Raw genomic sequence first — 21739 nt, forward strand, 5'->3', positions numbered from 1 at the left:
AAACAAAATCGCTGCTCTCCCCATCTCCCGCTGACCCCGAGCTGCATCACTGTCTGCAAGAAAATAAACGGCCTTCTTCGGGTTGCAACGGTCAGTGCGCATCCCATTCTGAAACCTATGCTGTGCCTACCAAGTCAAAACATCCCCTCAAGGGCAGCCATCAAGGCCCTCCCCACATCCCCCAGTACTGCCTCCAACTCCTGTGGTCCGCACCCCTGGGTGGGGGCATCGTGCCTCAAATGGTCACCGGCAGCCAGGTCAGCATCTGGCATGCAAGTGAGCATCACTTGAACCCTATTTCTAAGTCTTCTTTGAAGTGCCATACTGCACAAGCTGTTTTCCTTTCCTTCCCCTAATGTGTGCTTTTTAAAAAAGTGCTTAATCCTGATGCACCAGGCCCTTCTGGTTTCGGTGCCCCCCTCCCTTCTGCTCCTGAAGATAACCCCCTGGACACTTCGGACAACACCGCAGAGGGAGGTCCTGAGGAATCCTCCGAGGACAGCACCAGTGAATCAGCACAGGCATTAACAACGCCACTCACCACGCCAACATAGAGACGATCACCATGATGGGTCATGTTAGTGCAGAGGCTTCTGGGTCACTTACTGGTGAGCACATCACAGCCGCTGGAGTACATCGGGTGGAGGTGGGCACATCCGAGGGCTCAGGCACACAGAGGTCTGCCGGAGGTGAGGATTCAGCTGGCCCCAAGCCAAATTTCAGGATTTGTTCGTCCTTAAGCTGGTGGACATGCATCAGAAAACACAGAGTTGTGAATGGGCTGTCAGCAACCATGCTGCGACTGCAAGGCTGTTTAGAGTCAAACAGAGTGCTGTCGCAGGTGGTGGTGCCGGCATAACGTGTGAACCAGGTCAACACTGCAAGGGTGGCTTCCGTAGTGGAAAGTCTGGAACCATGGCTTCTTGGGTGATAGGCTCCAGGCCATCCTGGAGACACAGTAGGCCATTGCAGAGACATAATGAGCCACGGCTGGCATCCTAGAGGCCCATCGATCCGTGGCCACGGGTGTCGGTGGCATGTTGGAGACACTGCTGTCCATTGCTGGTGCTCTCTCTGGGATTCTGGAGACACAGCAGGCCGTGGCTGTGAGCCTCGACAACTTAGCCCAGTCTCAGAGGGTTAATGCTGAGAAGTCCCACAGCCTGGCTCGCTCACAGAATGCTGTAGCGGAGGGGCTTCAGAGTTTGGCCGAGTCTCAGAGGGCCAGGGCTGAGGGAACACATGGGGTAGGCACATCTGGGTCTCCAGGACTGCCAGAGCCAGGTGACGCCGAAGCTTGTGGAGTTCAGTCCAGCCATCCTGGCATCCCATGGAGTGTCCCCAGGGTCTATGGACACCCCGAGGGAGGAGGAAGGGCTAGAGCCAATGTCAGGGCCTTTCATCTCCATCTCTGATGTGCATCCTGGGGGAGCACCTAGATGAAGCAGGAGGTCGCACAAAATTAGAAAGTTGTTGGGCCACTAAGTGGCATGTGTAAAGGTCAGTAGTCAGGCTTAAGTTTTGGAAAATGTAAAAGCACAATTAAATGTTATTTTCACCTCACAGCTGTGACTAATCTGTCTCTGATTCTTCTCCTCCCACAGGGCTGAGTGCTCCCCAATCCCACGCATCAAGGCACAAACTGCTGTGCTGTGATAATTTGGAACCATTATTTACCTCACATACAAATTAAGCTTTCTTAACTTTCACCAGGGCAAACATGAATTAGTAGTCACTCAACCAGGAGGTCCAGTGAAGGGGGCTTCAAAATTCATTATGGTGGTACCACAGGAAAGTAGGTCCAATGAGATAGATTTGAATCATTAAGGACAGTTCACTGAGCTGGATCTAAAGGATACATGACCCATAAGGAGGATCTGGCATATTTGAGCATGACAGAATGCTGTTCAGAATCAACATTACATAGTGTGTGTGTCCTTGAGCCTCCAGGGAACACCAGCAAGATTATCGTTGATATTTTACCATTGAAGGAGGCATTTAAAGCAGTGCAGGTGGGCCCTAGGCAGTGGTGCAGAATCACTCCGGAAGCAGCGATCATATCGGGAGGTTTACTTTGTTAAAGTAATCAATTTTGTCTGCAAGTAACAGACTCATTGACTGTGGGAGGGTTCCACTTGCCAGGAAAAATATCAGGATATGTGTTTGGTGCCTGGTGGGATGACTGACGAGTCACCGGGGAAAGTAGTCCAACAGGCCGTGAGGGAGGCTATGGAAATTACCCATGAGTATATCAGGTTCTCCAAAGAATAGATACATAAGGGACGTATCCAGGTGAACCTAGCTACCCAGATTGCCATCAGACTGAAACGATCAGGAATACATCATTGTTGGACATATTTGTTCCGGGATTGACAGGGAACCGCCTAATCAATTGATGGGAAATCATCAGGATAGGGATGACCGTAGAGACAGGGGTAATGCTATTACAGGCCACCATAACGTGCTGTTATCAAAGAAAATTAGTTAAACTGCCTGCTCTGACAGTACTTTGCTATGCTCCTGTGGTTTCCTGTAAGGAAGAAGTGGGAAATTCAGAAGTTGAAATTTACAGCAGAATTGTTTAGGATACCTCCCGACATCTGGACAATGTGCCACCCGAAAGATTCATAGAGGTATTCTCAACATCCTATTGGCCTTTTTGGGTGGTCACCCAATGACCAAACGGGGGAACTGAGGGGGATTAATACCCTTACTAATAATTATGCAGGAAAATAAGTTAAATTAATAACTGTGTCCAGTGAAAAGGTTAACACAGGCAAATCACAAAAGGCTACACAATGTTTAACTGCAGGATAGTAAGCAGCTAGTTCCAGACACCTGACCTTCAGATAAAGAGAAAGATACCATGCTGGGAAAAGGCCTTTCTGTAAAATCATACACTGGACAAGCGAGTGATCCATGTTCTAATATCCACAGTTGGAATGCCTAAAAAACAGGGGAAACAATACTTGAGGCAAGTAAAAACCTTACGTCAATTGGATATTATAATTAAGCAAGTGTAAGGTGATTGTGATTGGTTTTAAAAACTGTATCTTTATATAATATAACCTTAATTAATAATTATCATTGGATGGAAGTAACTCCTATTCTTTTTGTTGGTCTATGCTAATTACTTGCAATTAAAATTGAGATTTTAATTGCCGATGTATTTCTGAAATTTTCATTCTGGTCTGAATTACTTTATTCAGAGTCCTATAGCTATAGTCTTCTTTAATAAATCATCTTAAACTACTGTGATTTTTGTCTGGCTACTTGAAGAGAACAATAGTTTTAAATACAAGAAAACAATCCTAACAGCCATGTAACAACAGGTGTGGGAAAATCATGTTTATTATAGCAGTTTACAGACAAGAGATTTCAACCTGTTCATGACCTTACCATTAGTATCAAATCTGGGGCTCGAATGATAACCATTGATGGACACAAATAAACTTTAGATTTGGGATACTGCTGGCCAGAAGTCTTTCTGTTCCATCAATAGATCCTATTGCAGAGGAGCTGCAGATGCCTTATAGGTTTACAACAACACAAGAAAGGACACTTTCAATCATTTGACAACTTGGTTAGAAGATGCTCGCCAGCATTCCAACTCCAACATGGTCATCATTCTTACTGGAAACGAATGACTTGAGAGTCAAGATGGGAAGTGAAGAAGGATTAAGAGGAAGTTTTTGCAAGAGAACATAGCCTCATTTTCATGGAGGCGTCTGCAAAAACTGCTTCCAATATTGAAGAGGTATTTAGTAATGCAGCTAGGGAGATCTATGAGAAAACACAGCAAGGAGTCTTTGATATAAATAATAAAGCATAAAAATTGGACAACAGCATGCTGCTACAAATGCATCACATTCAAGTAGCCATGGAGGGCAAGAGGCTGGTGGAGGCTGCTGTTGATGTCCTCATTTATTATCTGCTTGATTTGGGCCTATTATCTTACATCCTCTCCTACACCAGTCCAAGACCTGGAGCCATTACCATATGTTTATCTCATAGAAGATATTTGGAAAGTCCTTAGTAAACCTTGTAAGACTTACCGTACATACTGTTCTCAGCAGAAAACTAATATTTGCTTAAGACAGGATTTGAAAATTGAACTTGTACCTATTTAGTTTTCTGACTGCTTTTCTGACTATTTTGCCCTTGACTACAAAATTAATTGCATTAAACACCACAGTAGTTAAGCACAAAAGTGCCTTATCCTTATCTGCACATACTGGTCCAAGAAAGGGAGACCTTTGAGGGTACTTATGTCTGAAAGCATGCTCTTGCCAGTTGTTGCCTATAGGGAGTTTTGGGGAGATAGGTTTGCCCAGGTCAGGCTTGACCTGTGAAGAAAATGCTTATCAGCAGGCAGGGAAGGGGAGTCTGCAAATGAAAAAGGCAGAATTATACCTTAGTGTTTGCTAACCATGCTGTCTGGCAGTTGGTTGCCAGATTTCCTTCTGATGCACAGTCAAACACAGTGATGTCCTGCCAAGCTGCCTCAGCAATATTCCAGTTCAGAACTGTACTCAGAATCCATGCTTTGTGACATGTTTTCAATCGCTGCCCCCTCAACTGACAGTGTCTGCGCTGGCACCATATCCACAAAGCCAGAATCCAATACATTGCAAAGGTGGACAGGAATCTGCACACCTCTGTCAGAGTCTGCCATTGCAAGTTCAGTGTCGCACCATGTTTTCCAGAACTATTATACCCATCTTGTTATTACAAGTATGTGCACAAAGTATCTCAAAAATGAGCTATCATTGGCACAGAAGCACCTTGGCATCTATTACATAACCTCAATAATCTATTGCCTTTTTGTTCTTTTTTAACTTGTCTCAATTTTTAAAGGGCATTTCTATTGTTTTTGGTCCCAACATTTGTTCCAGATTATTCTTCTGCATTAAACTCCATTACTTATCTATATATAAGCTCATACCACAATCACATCACAAATGACTAGATCCAAGGACAATTGTTAATAATGCACACAGCTGTTAAACACAGAAGTTTGAACCACAATAGTGAACTGTTTTATTTACAATGGGACTTACATAAACAAGACTACTTTAAGACATTACAATCATTTTTGAGCTGTTAGTCATGTATATAATTTCAAAGCCTTACATATCGCTACATCTTAACAGTATATTCTACTGGTCAAATATGTTTTTTTAGTTTAACAAATTGTTGTCTTACTTTAATATTTAAATACTACAAAGCTACACTTTAGTTACAGTTTGGTACCAAACCAAACTCAAATCTGCATCACATTAAAAAACACTCATCAATCCTCATCAGGAATTTAGCTATCAAAAATATGGTTATGCTGGAACCATTAAACCATGCTGCAACATTAGTTTTGCATAAATGCTTGAACAGACTTAGTTGTTTACAGACATCTGGCTTTAAATAATTTATAAAGCAGTCATTTGGACATAATTTTTTAGTTTTACATGAGCATAGTAAAATTTGTATATAGTAGTACAAATGGCCATCTTCCTGGCAGTTGTCTTAAACACAATGACTAAAACTTAAAAAGATTGTGTGTAAAATTTGTCACCTCATTTCTACATAATCCATGTAAAATGTTCTCCATTTGTGAAGAGATTTACACGGTGATGTGAATCTGATCAGTAATCACCGAACTGAAAAATGTTGGTTGTGATGCACTGAACTGAGTTTAGTTTGTTCACGATTACAAGTGTAACATTTGTAACAAATTATTGCCAAGAACAATGGTACATCTTCAGAAGTTGCATTTTATGTGCTTAATGTATTTTACAGTAAAAAGGAAACTCTGTAATTATGTGTTTCAACACTTTTAATTTGCCATATACATTTTGAATGATACTGTCATAAATGATTGACCAACATTGGCTATCAAAAACACTAAGCTTTTCTGTTTTAATTATAATGTATAAGCGTCAGTGTGTAAGTTCCAAGGTCTGCAACTCTGTCTGCTTGGTCAAGTTCTGTTTCAGAGAGTGCTTTTGATCAACTGTTGCTGGAACATCTAATTAACCACTAGCCTTTGAAAAGATGAAATAAAAGCAGAACATGCTGGAAATACTGAGGTCTAGTAGAGTAGTTCTGACAAAAAGTCATGCAGCTGGAACATTAATTCTGGTTTCTCTCTCCATAGATATTGTCAGATCTGTAGAGTATTATCAGCATTTTCCATTTTTACATCAAATTTCCAGCTTCTCTTTTGAAAGAATGTCTCTTTGAAAAATTTGTATAACACTTTTACACTTCCATACAAAAAGTATTTAGAGAAGAAGGCAGCTGCATCCACAAATGTGTTCCTGACATTTGACTCAAAATGTTCAGTCAACTCTATATTAGCATTGTACATAGATATTTTGTATTATACTGAATTTAATTGATGTTAGTACTTCATTGTTAACAGTGTGTTAATTGTTATCTTAAACGTGGTGACTAAAGTGGAATTTGACTTAAAAATTGGAAAGATTTATGGTTCGAGGCAGTTCACTCTGAAAGACCTTGGTGGTTTACATTTATATCAAACCATTCACATCTACAGAATATCCCAACACACTTCACTGCCAATTAGTTCACTATTATGTGTAGTTACGATTATTTTGTGAGAAAATAGTACCATGTTACTAAGGCCTAGAGTAATAATCCAGAGAACGTGTTCAAATAGCTCCATGGCATTTAATGGACTGTTTTGAATCTCCAAAATACTGCTTCTGCAATTGTGTAATGACAGAACTGTTCGAGAGGATAAAATAATCCCTTGTAAATTGATTGGTCTTGCAGTAATTGCCCAATCTTTTTTTTTTATTTGTGTATTCTTTTAACTCTAAATACAGTAATAATGTTAGCTGTTAAATGCTTTGATCTGAGTTGTGATATGCTGTCTACTGCAGAACTAAACATGTAGATTGTTTCATGCATAATGTTTGGCAGTGTACTACAATTATTTATGGATCATGCAACCTTTGCAAGGAAAGATAGCGTACAGTTTCCAGTACATGGGAAACAAAATGCACTTGTGGGACTACTATGAAATAGCTAAAGAATAAAATGGCACCTCTAAAATCCAAATTATTACAAATCATGCATTTTAAGGATGATAATGGAAATTAACTTGCTAACTAACTTATAGAAAATAAATCATAAGTTAGTTGCATTTGGGCACTTCCCTCACAACTTAACGGTTGGATAGCATTGTTGCACATTTTGACAGCTGGCCTTCCAGATAACAGTGTGACACTGGTATCAAAGATAGCAATCAAAGTTCACAGTCTAGGTTCACAAATAAGTTCAAAGACAATAATTTTCAACTTGACTGGCTGGATCTCCTATTTGATTTTCATCCCACTGAAATTAATGGGATGAAAATTGAATGGATTTTATATAAAGCAGGTGACACCCTCTGTTCGGTTATTAAACCAGGCAATAAAGCTAAAAATTAGCCCCAACAAAACAAATTAATGTCACAATTAAGTTGTGATTGAATATGAATAAATTATATTAGCATTAAATTTTGTTCTATATTTTCATCCCAATATCAATTGTTGCACACACACACATACACATCATTTGTTGTATGTTGCACTAATGTGAAGTTTCCATCCACAACCTTTACATGAGGTAGCAAGGTCATTTGCATTGGCACATAAATTCTACCCTTATGTTTGTAGGTCCTGAAGCATTGAGTAAAAATGTAACCTACGCACCAAACACTGTGCTAATAATGATTATGTGTCACAACATATAAATGAAGAAAGCTAAACACTATTGACAGGATATCAAACCAATAATCTTCAGTTCTGCAGAAGCATAAGACTATAGTTAAGCCAGGAAAGTACACAAAGCCTACAAGTGATACTGTCCAAATATGTCCTTAATAGTTATTGAGTCTTCCAAGTTCCACAAACGTATGAGAATGTTAAGAAGTGTTACATAAGTTTTTAGGTAAATTGACTTCTAAAAATCTAATGAAAAACAAATTTCTGGCAGACCAGTAGGATAACAAGACACTGTTGTGGCATTGGAGTAGGGTGCAGCAAGTAGGTCTTAAAAGCAAGCAGTTTACCCTTTTGCAAGAGTGCATCATATGGGTGCTGGTAAGGTTTAGCTGTAACTACTTGTCAAGTATTTGGCAAACTGGTACACAAACTTCCAAAAATTCTTATTAATAATGTTATTAAGTTGGTCGATTTGCATGCTACAACCTACTTATGCACATCATTATTATCTTCCATTACTCTTAAAAGATGTAACAACAACTGTTGTACAAATCTATTGTTCAACTCACTATGTAATACAAACATACAGGGAATAATTTTAAGGCATAACGGATCATAGTACAGGCTCAAATTCACATAAGGAACAAATCTCCTTTTGGGTTCTCAACATTCTGTATTGTCATGGTTAACCTGAATACCGTCATCACAAAATGATTTAGGAGCCAAAACCTAGATCTCACATATATTTATAATACTTTCATAGTCTAAATGAGTATCAATGGATTTATAGACAAATTTTACAGACACATTTTAGCCCAGAGAAATTGTAGTTTAAGGACTGCATCTTGCTGAACATGGGCACAATTAAGAATCAACTGGCTGACCACTGTATAGTGATGATGTTTTATATGGTGTCAGTAAAGAAGGTAAGATGAAAAGAGTTATGACATCATAAACAGTATTTGACTACTGCACTTGTTAACATGTTTTTAAGTATCTGAAATTATTGCATGCTCGTTTAACATTTATATTTTTAAATAGAAAATTCAACTCTAAATTATTGTAAGGTATATATATTAGTTGTGAATTTAAATGATTTAAATTTTGATGAAATTTTTAAACAAATTGGCTTGGACTTTATTATTCAATCACCACATGGGAGAAGATTACTAGATGAACCTCCTAGAGTTATACAACAGGCAGGTCAGCATACTGGTTGGATATTAATAGTAAATGAAATGGTAGGGGCGAGGAGAATCCATAACTGCAGAGAATAGCAAAAGAGAATATTTTGAATTGCAATAATCCATCAAAAGTAACGTGTGCACTTTATTTTGTATGTATTTCTTTTAAAATGCCTTTTTCTTTAGTTTCCAATTTGTCTTCCTCTTGCTCCTATCCTGAAGGTAATGACAGTGCTGTAGGTGGCACTTGGTATCTGGTAACTCAATCAACCGATTATTATTCATATTTGAGTACCGAAACTGATTGAAAACATGCTATTCAACAATGAAAGATGTCACAATTGAACCAGATTTTGTTCTTATCAGTTAGCCACAAATTTGCCATTCTATTAATGATTGCTATAGGAGAACTCTGCTGCTTTTTTATTGTCCCTACTCTACAAGCATGCAGCTAACTACAATCCCACTGCTGAAATTAGCTAACACAAAACTGACCAAGAATTAAACCCGAGACCTTCCAGATCAGTATATCCCAGGAGCCTTTGGAATTTTCCAATATTCCTCACTTCTGCGCAGGTGCTTTTGAGGTGGAGTGCAGTGAGAGTGCTCCATTTGACAAAACCCAGACCTCCTGGACTTCAGTTCAGATTATTAACATGGCCTGATGGGGTCCATGTACAGGCTCATCCTGTTGCAGAGACCTGTGCCCAGAATTTTGGCAAAAATCAAGCAATTGCTGTAGGACTGTAATAACTTTAAGTACAGTTAGAATCTCCAAACTCATTTGCATTGACTTAAATTTCTTATGCCTGCTTTAGGCACAAAGTCCATCCCTAGGGTAAAGCTTTGGAAATTCCACAACTAATCATGTATGGTGGAGCTGGGGGAGGGGAGGGGAGGGCAATGCAAAGATTAGCAGAGTCATAGGTCTCTGTTCCTGTTCCCTCTGCTTTGCCATTTTCTCTGGAATAAAAGGAAAGGTCAATCTCAAGATTAAGGGCAAGGTAGGTTGCTTTTTTATATGCTTGGATATCTAACATCAGAAATAGTCCAAACCAACTTACTTGCAATGAAACCAAATGATTTATTGTGAAAGGACTCCACAGCTAGGTATGGAATAGCATGTCCACTCACAGAGCAAGAAAGCCATTTGTATGCCTGCAAGATATTCTGATCAGCCTTCAACCTGCATAAACCAATTTGTTGTTGCATCCTGAATGCAGCTTAGCTTTGTTCCTCCATTAATCAGAATCCTCCTTCTTAAAAGTACAGGTGAAATAAATTAAAAGCCTCTAAATACAAGTCATCAAATAATACAAAGGCAGTATATAATTCCTCAAAATGATGGTAACATTGCCAGAGAGCAGAAGATGAGGGAGAAGAAAGGAAGACAAACTGCATAGATTAGAGAAATCAGATGTTAAGAGTTGAAATAGGAAACCAATTAGCTGATCTTTTTGTGATGGTGAACGTGAAATACTACAGTATATAGAACAGGCCACCATTGTTGCAATGAGCAAACAACTAATTTAGTGGCAAGTCAAACTTGATCACGTGCCAGTAGCAATTACCTACCAAGCCAGATGAGATAAAAACTTCAGGGAGTATAATCAAAAATTCAAATCCAGTTTAGCCTATCTGAGGAGGAGGATGCTATTTTTGTAGAAACTAAACCTACTTCAAAAACAAATATCATTTTTTAAAGTAGTTAACCAATGTGCGAGTTCCAAAAGACATTTGGCACTCAAAAATGTTAATCTATTCGGTTTCATCTCAGTGATGTGTGCCTGTGGCAAAACATTTGTTTGACTTTTTTTGCAGTTCACTGCTGTTGTGACTAGTTTACTTCAAAAAGTATATTAGAATCAGCAGATGCTTCAAAGCCAAAGGTTGTGTTTATATTTAGCATCAGAAACTTTGTCAAGTTTCCAACCATAAAGTTGCCAGATATTGAATAAAGATATAAATTTGGTGCAGCAGAGATAAGGGGAGGTGGAATTCTCCCGATCTGCCCACATGGGAATCATAGTGGGCAGGGGACAGACTACACAAAGGTCCATTGGCCTCGGATGGGATTCTCCAGTTTTGGGACGAGTACATCCAGAGAATCCCACCCACTGTCTTCAATTCCTCTGAAATAATTTTTCAGAAATACAAGGAGAAAACAGATATGTAATTAGAAAATGAACAGCCAAACTGTTGAATGAACCTGGAAATGGTAACCAGTATTATTTGGGGCAATTAAACTGTAATGCTAACTTTAAAGTTGTGTTGAGTGTTCTGGCAAAATGCATTCAAAGCTATAAATATTATTTCTAATACGTTCCTATGTAGATTCCTTCCTGATGTGAACTCAAACTTTCAGCTCTATGGGGTTCAAAATCCAACTATTCACTGTATTTACCAGCGGTTTGTTTGAGATACAAAACAGAATGCTGTTTACAAAATCTTGTACCAAAACAAGATTAGAATGTAGGGTGGATCTGGCGATTTTAACCATTCCCACTAGGCAGGAAATATGTGGCAATGGCAGCTGCCCAATTTACACTCTGCTCCATTTCCTTTCCATTGATTTAAATGAAAAGGAAAAATTGGTGGTGTGTAAATCAGGCAAACCACCCCCTGTTGTAGTTTCTCAGAACAGTTAAATGGTGGGAACAGTTAAATTGCCCCACTGTCTCAGAATTGACACGGGAAAGTTTGGATAGTGTCAATTAAAAATAAAAAACATCTGATATAAATATTTATACTACCTCGAGCAAGTGGAACTGAAACTTATTTTTAATAGAACACATGCACTCACAGATACCTCTGTCTTATGCTGAAACAATAAATGCACTTAAATGTTACCATGTCAGATGAGTATTCAGGATGCACCAATTTGTTTTACTTCTAGAACTCTAATAATTAGTTAACTATACCTAAGTTACAACTAACAAACTAAACTATAGTAAAACAGTAATACTTCAACATCATACTAATCGTTTATCCTAGCTACGTAAAAACATGACATTTTAGAAAAATATGTATAAATGGGCAACACAATAAATAAAAGGTACTGTGTGCAAAAGTAAGTGGTCCAAAGGTCAGGGCTTTTTACTCAAGCCTTACACACTAAATAAACTATCCACATCGAGTGGGAAAGGGTAAAAAGGATCCCATCTAAATTAACTTACTATAATATTACAAAACATAATACTATAAATAAAAGATACACAAATGATAAAAAAAACTAATAGTATGAATCTATGTGGAAAATACAAATAATAAAAAGGAAACAATGTAAAAACGTGTAAACATTAAAACTTCTTAAAAAATTAGAGGTGCGACATTCAAGCTCAGAACTGAGGCTTGTTTCTTTCTTCCTGTTAAATAAATTTCTACTTCAAACCCTCCTGCTATTCCTCAAAATCAGCATAACTACTGCTCTGTACCCAACAGCCACATATTATGCCTGGTCTGGATAATTTGCAACTTCTAAGAATTCACATTGTTGCCATGATTCTTAAAAATATTCTAGTTCTAACTTACACTGCAAGATCTCTTCAGTTTGAAGTATAAAATGCAGACATGCTCAGACATATTAACTGTGGCATGTTTGATAACATAACATTTTCCAATTTACAAACCAAGATGCCTTACTTATTTTAAGCCTACACTATTTAACCAAATAAATTTTGTATCTTTAAGAATCACTTTTTACATGTACTTTCAAAGATTAAGACGTCGATTATGTCTCCTTTCATACACGTGTTCCAATCCAACAATGGCATTACAAATTCTTCTTACTTAACAGATTCAGTTGAAGAAGGTGGAGTAAGAATAGAATCTTCTGCTCTATATTCCTTCCTCAAATGATAATGTGGACTCCGTGTGTAACGAGGTTTTATTCCGACTGGTGGAGGTTGGGAAAAATTTCTTCTGACAGGATGCAACCTAGAATCCTGGAGGCAAAACACATAATACAGGATTATTGGCAACTATATTTATTATCAGTGCTGATACTGTTAGCCTAAACTAATTGTAGCATGAAACCAAAATTAAGCTTTCATGAATGGCCCCTTGCTTGGATAATAAAGAATATTAATTTCTATCATAGACAAAATGATTTCTCAATCAACTTGAAGATAGTAACTTTAAAAAAAAAAGACAATAATCTGCTTTAGCTATATACTTATGAATAATCCCAAAACCAATTAATTGGCTTTCTGTCTCCATATTTTGTTTATGGTTACAAGGCCCAAAATTGGCCTTATAAATACAACAATCAAAGCTTCAATTATTTTACTTAAAAGCAGAGATTAGTAAGTGGGTCTTCACTACACATTGCTAAATGCTGAGATGAATAAAATAATTAGTTATTAAAAGGAAAGCTAGTTAAATTCAACTGACTGTGTTCTTTCCCTGTACCTCAATCATTCAGAACACTGAAAAGACATTCTGCAATCAAACCTATTTGAAGTCAAGCATTTGAAAATAGGTTCTGGGGTTTTATATATTGTGGATGTTTGTTTGATGCACTTAGCAGTGGTTTTGGCTTGTACAGCAAAAAACTGTGTGCTCTTGCAGGCCTTTTAAATGCATTTTTTGTGAGGGCTTGGTTACATCAGTTACAATTTATTTTTGCTGTTTGCATCAATTTAAAAATGTATTTCTCTCTTGGAAGTTGTCTCTAATGTCTGACTAATATTGGATAAACAATTGCCCCAGTTTTGATAAAAGATGTTCCTGGAACATTATTGCAGGAGAGGGGATGGATCGCCTTCTTCCCCAGAGATGGCCATAAGGTGTCATGAAACTAAGAAGCGAAAAACATGAAAGGAGAAGGCTAAATGCCTCAATGCTGCATGCACCATCCATGGGAATACACCTATAGTGTCAGAACAATTCAACAACCTCACAAAAGAGGGGAAAAGCAGGATTCTTCAGTGCTAGTGCATGCTTATAAACTATCAATTATTAATATTGTAACGTCTTCTTTCTTACTAATGCATTTTTTTATTCCAGGAGGCACAGTGATGCAAGGATTAGCGCTGCTGCCTCAGTTTTTTGATTCCGGCCTATGTTTGGGCAACCCAGAACCCCTATAGATATATATCTTGCTGAGGCATGCACCATGGAGAGGTTACTCCTGTGACCCATTAGCATGCAGCCATTGTCTCTCGAGATAGGGAGGCAGGCGAAAGAAAGAATTTTTTAACCCAATACTTCCTAGATATCCATTATGCTGTAGTATGCACGTTCCAATAATTGTCTAACACATCGTTCAGCATAATGACACACAAGACAGTTCAACAATCAAAAGTTGATTGGGGGAGTCTGTTGGCAGGCAAAGGGACGACTGGTAAGTGGGAGGCTTTCAAAAGTGTGTTAACCAAGGTTCAGAGTAAGCACATTCCTTTTAGAGTGAAGGGCAAGGCTGGTAGAAATAGGGGAATGACTTGGATGACTTGGGATGTTGAGGCCCTGGTCTAGAAGGAGGAGGCACATGACATGCATAGGCAGTTGGGATTAAGTGGATCCCTTGAAGAGTTAGAGGGTGTAGGAGTAGAATTAAGAGAGAAATCAGGAGGGCAAAAAGGGGATACGAAATTGCTTTGGCAGATAAGGCAAAGGAGAATCTAAAGAGATTCTTCAAATACATAAGGGGCAAAAGAGTAGGGAGAGAGTAGGGCCTTTTAAGGATCAACAAGGTCATCTATGTGGGGATCCATGAGAGATGGGTGAGGTCCTAAATGAATATTTCTCATTGGTATTTACTGATGAGAAAGTCATAGATGTTAGGGAATTAGAGACAGGATCTATAGGCATTTAGAGAGGCAAGGACTAATTAGGGAGAGTCAGCATGGCTTTGAGAGTGGAAAATCATGGGGGCAATTCTCCCAAAAGTGCTGAATTGGCGGGAAAACTGTTCTAGATCGTGCTAATTCTGACAGTTCAGCTTCTCACCCGAATCTCCGCACTCTCCAGCATGAATCTCATTAAAAACCCAGGGGGGCGGGGCCTATTTGTGCCAGAGTTTGACAGTTCTGGAGCTCTGTGCATGCGCAGTGGCCCCAAACTGTCAAAGTCCTGTTTGCTGGCCAGCTCGATCTTTGGCCAGCCCGGGACTCCCACCCTGCCCCCCCCCCACCCCCCCTGCGGTCCCCACAACAATTCCCGGGCTAGCCCTGATCCTCCCCCCGTCCCAAAGTGCCCCGATGCCCAGGCCTCACGCCCCAGCAGTGGTGATCCCCCCACCCCCAGCAGACACTCCCCCACCGCCCCGGGGTCAGACCCCCCCCCCCCAGCCCGCCGGGTCACTGCCCTCCCTCCATCCCAGACCGATCCCAATGCAGAGTGGCAGCGGGACCTCCACTGATTGTCCCTAGACTCTGCCCACAAGAGGCCCTGCCCCCTTGGCACTGCCCAAAGCCCAATGGGCAGTGCAAAGATGCCCCCTGGGCATGGGCACTTTGCCCCTTGGGCAGTGCTAGAGAGCACAGGCTGGCATTGCCAGGGTGTCCATGCCCAAGGGGGCACCATCCCCCCACCACCCAACCCCTGGGGGGCCCCGATTGCCCTCCCCTTCATTCCGGTACGGTCTCCCACTAGCTCCCTGAACGTGGGGAGCTAGCCTGAACTCCGCCGGAATGAAGCACTCCTGGCGGGGTGGGAGATTCGATCGGGACCTGAAAGGTCCCAATAATTAACTAATCTACATATTTAAAATAGATTTTAAAAAGATTCAAATTACTTACCTGCCTTCCTGCCGGTTTCTAGCATGGTCTGGCTGGCGACTGCTCGCCAGCTCTGAGAGAGGCGGATGTGTTTCCCGTGCATGCGCAAATCCCCATTCAAGGCCGCAGACGCGCGTCTCCCGGTTGGACCCGCCAGAAAAGTGGTGGGCGCGGATGGGAGAATCGCAGCCCTTTTTTGAAGGGATAACCAAGAAGGTAGATGAGGACAGTGCAGTCGACATTGTCTACATGGACTTTAGCAAGGCCTTTGGCAAGGTACCACATCGTAGGTCGTTGCGGGATCTAGGGTGAGGTAGCCAGATGGATACAAAATTGGCTTGCTGACAGAAGACAGAGGCTGGTTGTAGAGGGTTGTTTATCAAACTGGAGGCCTGTGACCAGCGGTGTGCCTAAGGGATTGGTGCTGGGTCCACTGTTATTTGTCATTTATATTAATGATTTGGATGAGAATTTAGGAGGCATGGTTAGTAAGTTTGCAAATGACACCAAGATTGGTGGCATAGTGGACAGTGAAGAAGATTATGTAGGATTGCAACGGGATCTTGATCAATTGGGCCAGTGGCTGATGATTGGCAGGTGGAGTCTGATTTAGATAAATGAGAGGTGATGCATTTTGATAGATCAAACTAGGGCAGGACTTACTCAGTTAATGGGAGGGGGTTGGGGAGAGTTATAGAACAAATAAGTCACAGTGGTGCAGACGGCATTCGGCATGCTTGGTTTCATTGGTCAGAACATTGAATACTGAATACAGGAGTTGGAAAGTCTTGTTGAAGTTGTACAAGACATTGGTAAGGCCACACTTGGAATACTGTGCACAGTTCTGGTCACCCAATTATCGAAAGGATATTATTAAACTGGAAAGAGTACAGAAAAGATTTACTAGGATGCTACTGGGACTTGATAGTTTGAGTTATAAGGAGAGGCTGAATAGACTATGACTTTTTTCCCTGGAGTACAGGAGACTTAGGGGTGATCTTCTTGAGGTCTATAAAATAATGAGGGGCATAGATCAGATATATAGTCAACATCTTTTACCAAAGGTAGGGGAGTCTATAATCAGAGGGCATAGGTTTATGGTGAGAGGGGAGAGATACAAAAAGATCCAGAGGGGCAATTTTTTCCACACAGAGGATGGCGAGTGTCTGGAACAAGCTGCCAGAGACAGTAATGGAGGCAGGTACAATTTTGTCTTTTAAAAAGCATTTAGAAAGTTACATGGGCAAGGTGGATACAGGGGGATACGGGCCAAACGTGGGCAATTGGGACCAGCTTAGTGGTTAAAAAAAAAGGTGGCATAGACAAGTGGGGCCGAAGGGCCTGTTTCCATGCTGTAAATCTCTAGGACTCTAATCACCTTTCTCTCTCAAAATACGCATGACTGTTAACTGCTGTGGTGACGAGATCAAAGAAGGAATTTCTTCATATAAATAAATAACAACGTTTAACAATCCAGTAACTCAGCAGAACGTAATAACTATGAAAACAGGAGCACGAATAAAACAAGTCTTGCTTACAGGTCACCCTCTTGTAGACCGAAAAATCCACACAAGGGGGAGGGGGGGCAATCTTACCAAAAAAATTCTTAACACTGAACAAACATGAAAATGGGAGAGTTTCAGATGTTTTTTTTGGTGAGGTCACAAATGAAATCTTACCATTTGTGTACAATCTGTTTCCTGCCAGTAAGGGGAGGGGGAGTGACCCAAGCTCACCGGAAAGCCAGCTGCTCACAGCAGAGGGTGCAACTACACATGCGCAGATCTCTCTGTTCTGTTGCATCGAACAAAGGGATCTGTTAGTCACCTTCCCCCGCTCTGGATATCGTCCGCCTTCCCGGCCTATTGCACACCCCCACCCCGCCCGATTGTTAGTTGTAGAATGCGCAGTCCAGCCCCCCCCCCCCCCCCCACCTCCCCATTAGATCCTGTCCCCTCAGGCCCCACCTCTTGGCACTGCCTGGGTGCCCAGTGGGCAGTGCCAGGGTGCCCAGTGGGAAGTGTCAGGGTGCCAGGCTGGCACTGACCCCCATGCCCCCAACAACCCGGGGGACCTCAATGGTCCAGTCCTACCAGCGAGGCCATCACATCAAGTCCCTTTTAATGGGGACCATACGTGGATTCTCACCAGTGAGGACCTTCACTGGCAAAGCCGCTAACGCAAGTGAGCTCTGCGAAAGCGTATCGGGCTCACTAATAATACTTAAATCAGCATTAACATTGATTTAAATGTTGAGATCAGCCTCATGCCCTTCCTGGGTGCGAGGCTGATCTTACTGGAAATCCGGGCCCGGTAAGATCGCGAGAGATGAGAAACTGGGCGCGAACCCGATTTTTCGCCACTCGTGCAATCTTACTGGCTCGCCCTGCCCATCGACCGACGGGACGAAAAGATCACCGCTTGCTCAGAACCCTCAAAAGACATCAGTAAAACTATTACATAGGAGGAAGCCTTATAAGAACACTCTATACTTAAAATGACACTCTATAAAACCTCTTCCCCATTAAATTTCAAACCTCCATCCTCCACAATCACAATGAAAGTCATGTCTTAACCATACGGAAGTCTGTCAGGAGCTTTGCATTTGCGTTGCAACTTAGCAATCCTACTAATGCATCTTGCATCTGGAATTGTTGGGACATTGAGAATCTCTACATGAACATTCCTCTTCTACTCTCCCAGCAGAGTCAACTGGCACACCACCTCTTAGTGTATGTCCACAGCAACATTACCTTCAGCCATGTTATCTGTAATAGTTTCTGACTCTGAAATTTTTCCTGACTCCGAGTCACAACGTAAACGAATATGGGGCGGGAGGTGGGCTGGATTTTACCAAAATAATTCTAAGTTCGGAATGGACATGAAAATGCGAGTTTCAGATCCATTTTTTCGGCAAGGCCACCAGTCAAATCCTATGCACTCTGTGCAATAAAAAAAACCCTCGATCTGATTTTTGCCTGTAAGGGGAGGGGCGGGGCCTAAATTGCCCAAACGCCGGCTGATAGCAACAGAGGGCGTCACTGCGCATGTACAGGTCTTTGTGCTCTGAGAGCTAGGGACCTATCACTATCTCTGCTGGCCCCTGTGGCTTAGCATTCCCCCCCCTCACGGAGCTCAGCGGCTATTCTTGACATTCCATCCCCCCCGGAATGATATGGTCCCCAAAAAAGAGTAGGGGGTTTAGTTCAGACAGACAGCATGGTCGGTGCAGGCTTGGAGGGCTGAAGGGCCTGTTCCTGTGCTGTAATTTTCTTTGTTCTTTGAGATCAAGCACATAATAGAGTCATAGAAGTTGACACCATGGAAACAGGCCCCTTGGCCCAATTTGTCCATGCTGCCCTTTTCTTTTTAAACCTCTAAGCTAGCCCCAATTGCCCGCATTTGGCCCATATCCCTCTATACCCATCTTACCCATGTAACTGTCTAAATGTTTTTTAAAAGACAAAATTGTACCCGCCTCCACTATGACCTCTGGCAGCTTGTTCCAGACACTCACCACCCTGTGTGAGAAAAAAATTGACCCTCTGGACCCTTTTGTATCTCTTCCCTCTCACCTTAAACCTATGCCCTCTAGTTTTAGACTCCCCTACCTTTGGGAAAAGATATTGACTATCTATCTTACCTATCCCCCTCATTATTTTATAGACTTCTGTCAGATCACCCCTAAGCCTCCTCCGTGTTGGAATACCACTTGGAGGAAGTACCGAGGATGGCAAGGGCATAGAATGTACTCTGGATGGGGGACTTCAATGGCCATTGGTAATACCACCACAGATCGAGCTGGCCAATTCCTAAAGGACATAGCTGCTAAAATGGAATTGCGGCAGGTGGTGAGGGAACCAACATGAGGGAAAAACATACTTGACCTCATCCTCAGCAACCTGCCTGCCACAGATGCATCTGTTCATGACATTATTGGTAAGAATGTCTCCACAAGACTGTGTGGTAGCCAAAGTCCCGTCTTCACATTGCGGATACCCTCCATTGTTTTTTGTGGCACTATCACCATGCTAAATGGGATAGATCTTGAAACTCAAGACTGGGCATCCATGAGGCACTGTGGACCATCAGCAGCAGCAGAAATGTACTTAACCATGATCTGTAACCTCAGGGTCCAGCACATCCCCCATGCTATCACTACTACCTTGCCAGGGAGATCAAACTTGTTTCAGTGAACAGTTCAGGAGGGCATGTTACTACATCACTAGGTATACCTAAAAATGAGTGGGGGAATTTTCCCAGTCCCGCCTGCCACAGGACCATGCAAAGATCCATTGACCTAGGGCGGGATTTTCCGGTTTTGGGGCGAGCATTGACAGAAAATCCTACCCGAAGTGTCAACCTGGTGAATCTACAAGACGGGACTACTTGCCTGCCAAATAGCATAAGCACCAAGTAAGGTTGATTGACCATGATAAATTGCCCCTCAGTGTCAGGGGGATTAGGAGGGTAATATGTGGGGTTACGGGGATAGGACCGGGGTGGGATTGTGATCGGTGCAGGCTCAATGGGCTAAATGGCCTCCTTCTGCACTGTAGATTCAATGATAATAGACAGAGCTAAGTAATTCTACAACCAACAGATCAGTTCAAAGCTCTGCAGTCCTGCCATAGTAAGAAGTTTAACAACACCAGGTTAAAGTCCAACAGGTTTATTTGGTAGCAAAAGCCACACAAGCTTTCGAGGCTCTGAGCCCCTTCTTCAGTCCTGCCATATCCAGTCATGAATGATGATGGACAATTAAACAATTCACAGGAGGAGGAGGCTCCACAAACATCCCCATCTTCAATAATGTAGGAGTTCATTACATCAATGGAAAAGAGAAGGCTGAAGCATTTGCAACAATCTTCAGCCAGAAATGCCGGGTGCATGGCCCATCTCAGCTTCCTCTGGAGATCCCTAGCATTACAGATGCCAGTCTTCAGCCAATTCGATTCACTCTGTGTGATACCAAGAAACAACTGAAGGTACTGGATACTGTAAAGGCTATGGGTCCTGACAATATTCCAGCAATACTACTGAAGATGTGCTCCAGAAATTGCCTAGTGCCAAGCTGTTTCAATACAGCTATTACACTGGCATCTATCTGGCAATGTGGAAAACTGCCCAGGTACAAAAGAAACAGGACAAATCCAACCAATTACCACTCCATCAGTCTATTCTTGATCCTCAGTAAAGTGATGGAAGGGGTCATCAACGAATGCTCAGTTTGGGTTCCGTCAGGGTCACTTAGTCCCTGACCTCATTACAGCTTTGGTTCAAACATAAAGAGTTGAATGCTCGGGGACAATGGGAATTAGGGGGAAACTCTCTGCTGGTTGGAGTCATACTGGCACAAAGGAAGATGGTTGTAGTAGTTAGAGATCAATTAATTCAGCTCCAGGACATCACTGCAAGGGTTCCTCAGGGTAGTGTCCGAGGCCCAACTATCTTCAGCTGCCTCATCAATGACCTTCCCTCCATCATAAGATCAGATTTGGAGATGTTCGCTGATGACTGCACAATGTTCAGCACCATTTGCGACTCCTCAGATACTGAAGCAGTCCCTGTCTAAATGCAGCAAGACCTGTCCAATTTCCAGGCTTGGGTTGACAAGTGGCAAGTAACATTCACGCCACACAATTGCCTGGCAATGGCTCATTGCCCCTTGACATTCAATGGCATGACCATTGCTGAATCTCCCATTATCAACAATCTGGGGACTACAATTGACCGGAAACTCAACTGGACTAGCCATATAAATACTGTGGCTACTGTTATGAAGTTGGTGTTTGTAAAATTATCTGTAAAAAAGGTGATGTTTTTTTTTAAAAAAATGCAAGAATGCAGAGAGCCCAAGGTGAAGCATTTGTATCAAGAGGCCAGGCAGTAGTGTTGCCAAAACAACAGACGATTTTTGAATTTTAGTCAGTTTAAATTAGGCACTTAGATACCAAGCCCCTATTGAATTTGAAATTGATTATTTTGGCAACTGGGAACCAATCATAGTGTAGGAAATATTGATATGTCATCAGGGGTATAAAAGACAGGGGAATTGGCACAAACTGGGAGAGCCACCTGTCATCACTCAGCTCTGAGAGAGAGAGAG

General features: G+C 41.6%; 1 protein-coding gene across 3 annotated transcripts in view; it reads right to left on the reverse strand.

The window, feature by feature from the left end:
- Positions 1-3324: 3324 nt before the first annotated feature.
- The window catches only part of LOC144503784 (protein boule-like), a 196728-nt gene continuing 178313 nt past the window's right edge, over positions 3325-21739 (reverse strand). For 2 of the 3 annotated variants that reach the window (XM_078228651.1, XM_078228650.1), the window contains exons 11-12: positions 12701-12855; positions 3325-3783 (exon numbers count right to left, since the gene is read on the reverse strand). In XM_078228651.1, the coding sequence (XP_078084777.1) occupies positions 3774-3783; positions 12701-12855 (165 nt within the window). In that variant the 3' untranslated portion in view covers positions 3325-3773. The remainder of the gene's footprint in view (positions 3784-12700; positions 12856-21739) is intronic. The other variant, XM_078228652.1, reaches the window with a different exon arrangement.

This window comes from Mustelus asterias, chromosome 14 (assembly GCF_964213995.1).
Source record: "Mustelus asterias chromosome 14, sMusAst1.hap1.1, whole genome shotgun sequence".
In the NCBI taxonomy this organism is placed as follows: domain Eukaryota; kingdom Metazoa; phylum Chordata; class Chondrichthyes; order Carcharhiniformes; family Triakidae; genus Mustelus; species Mustelus asterias.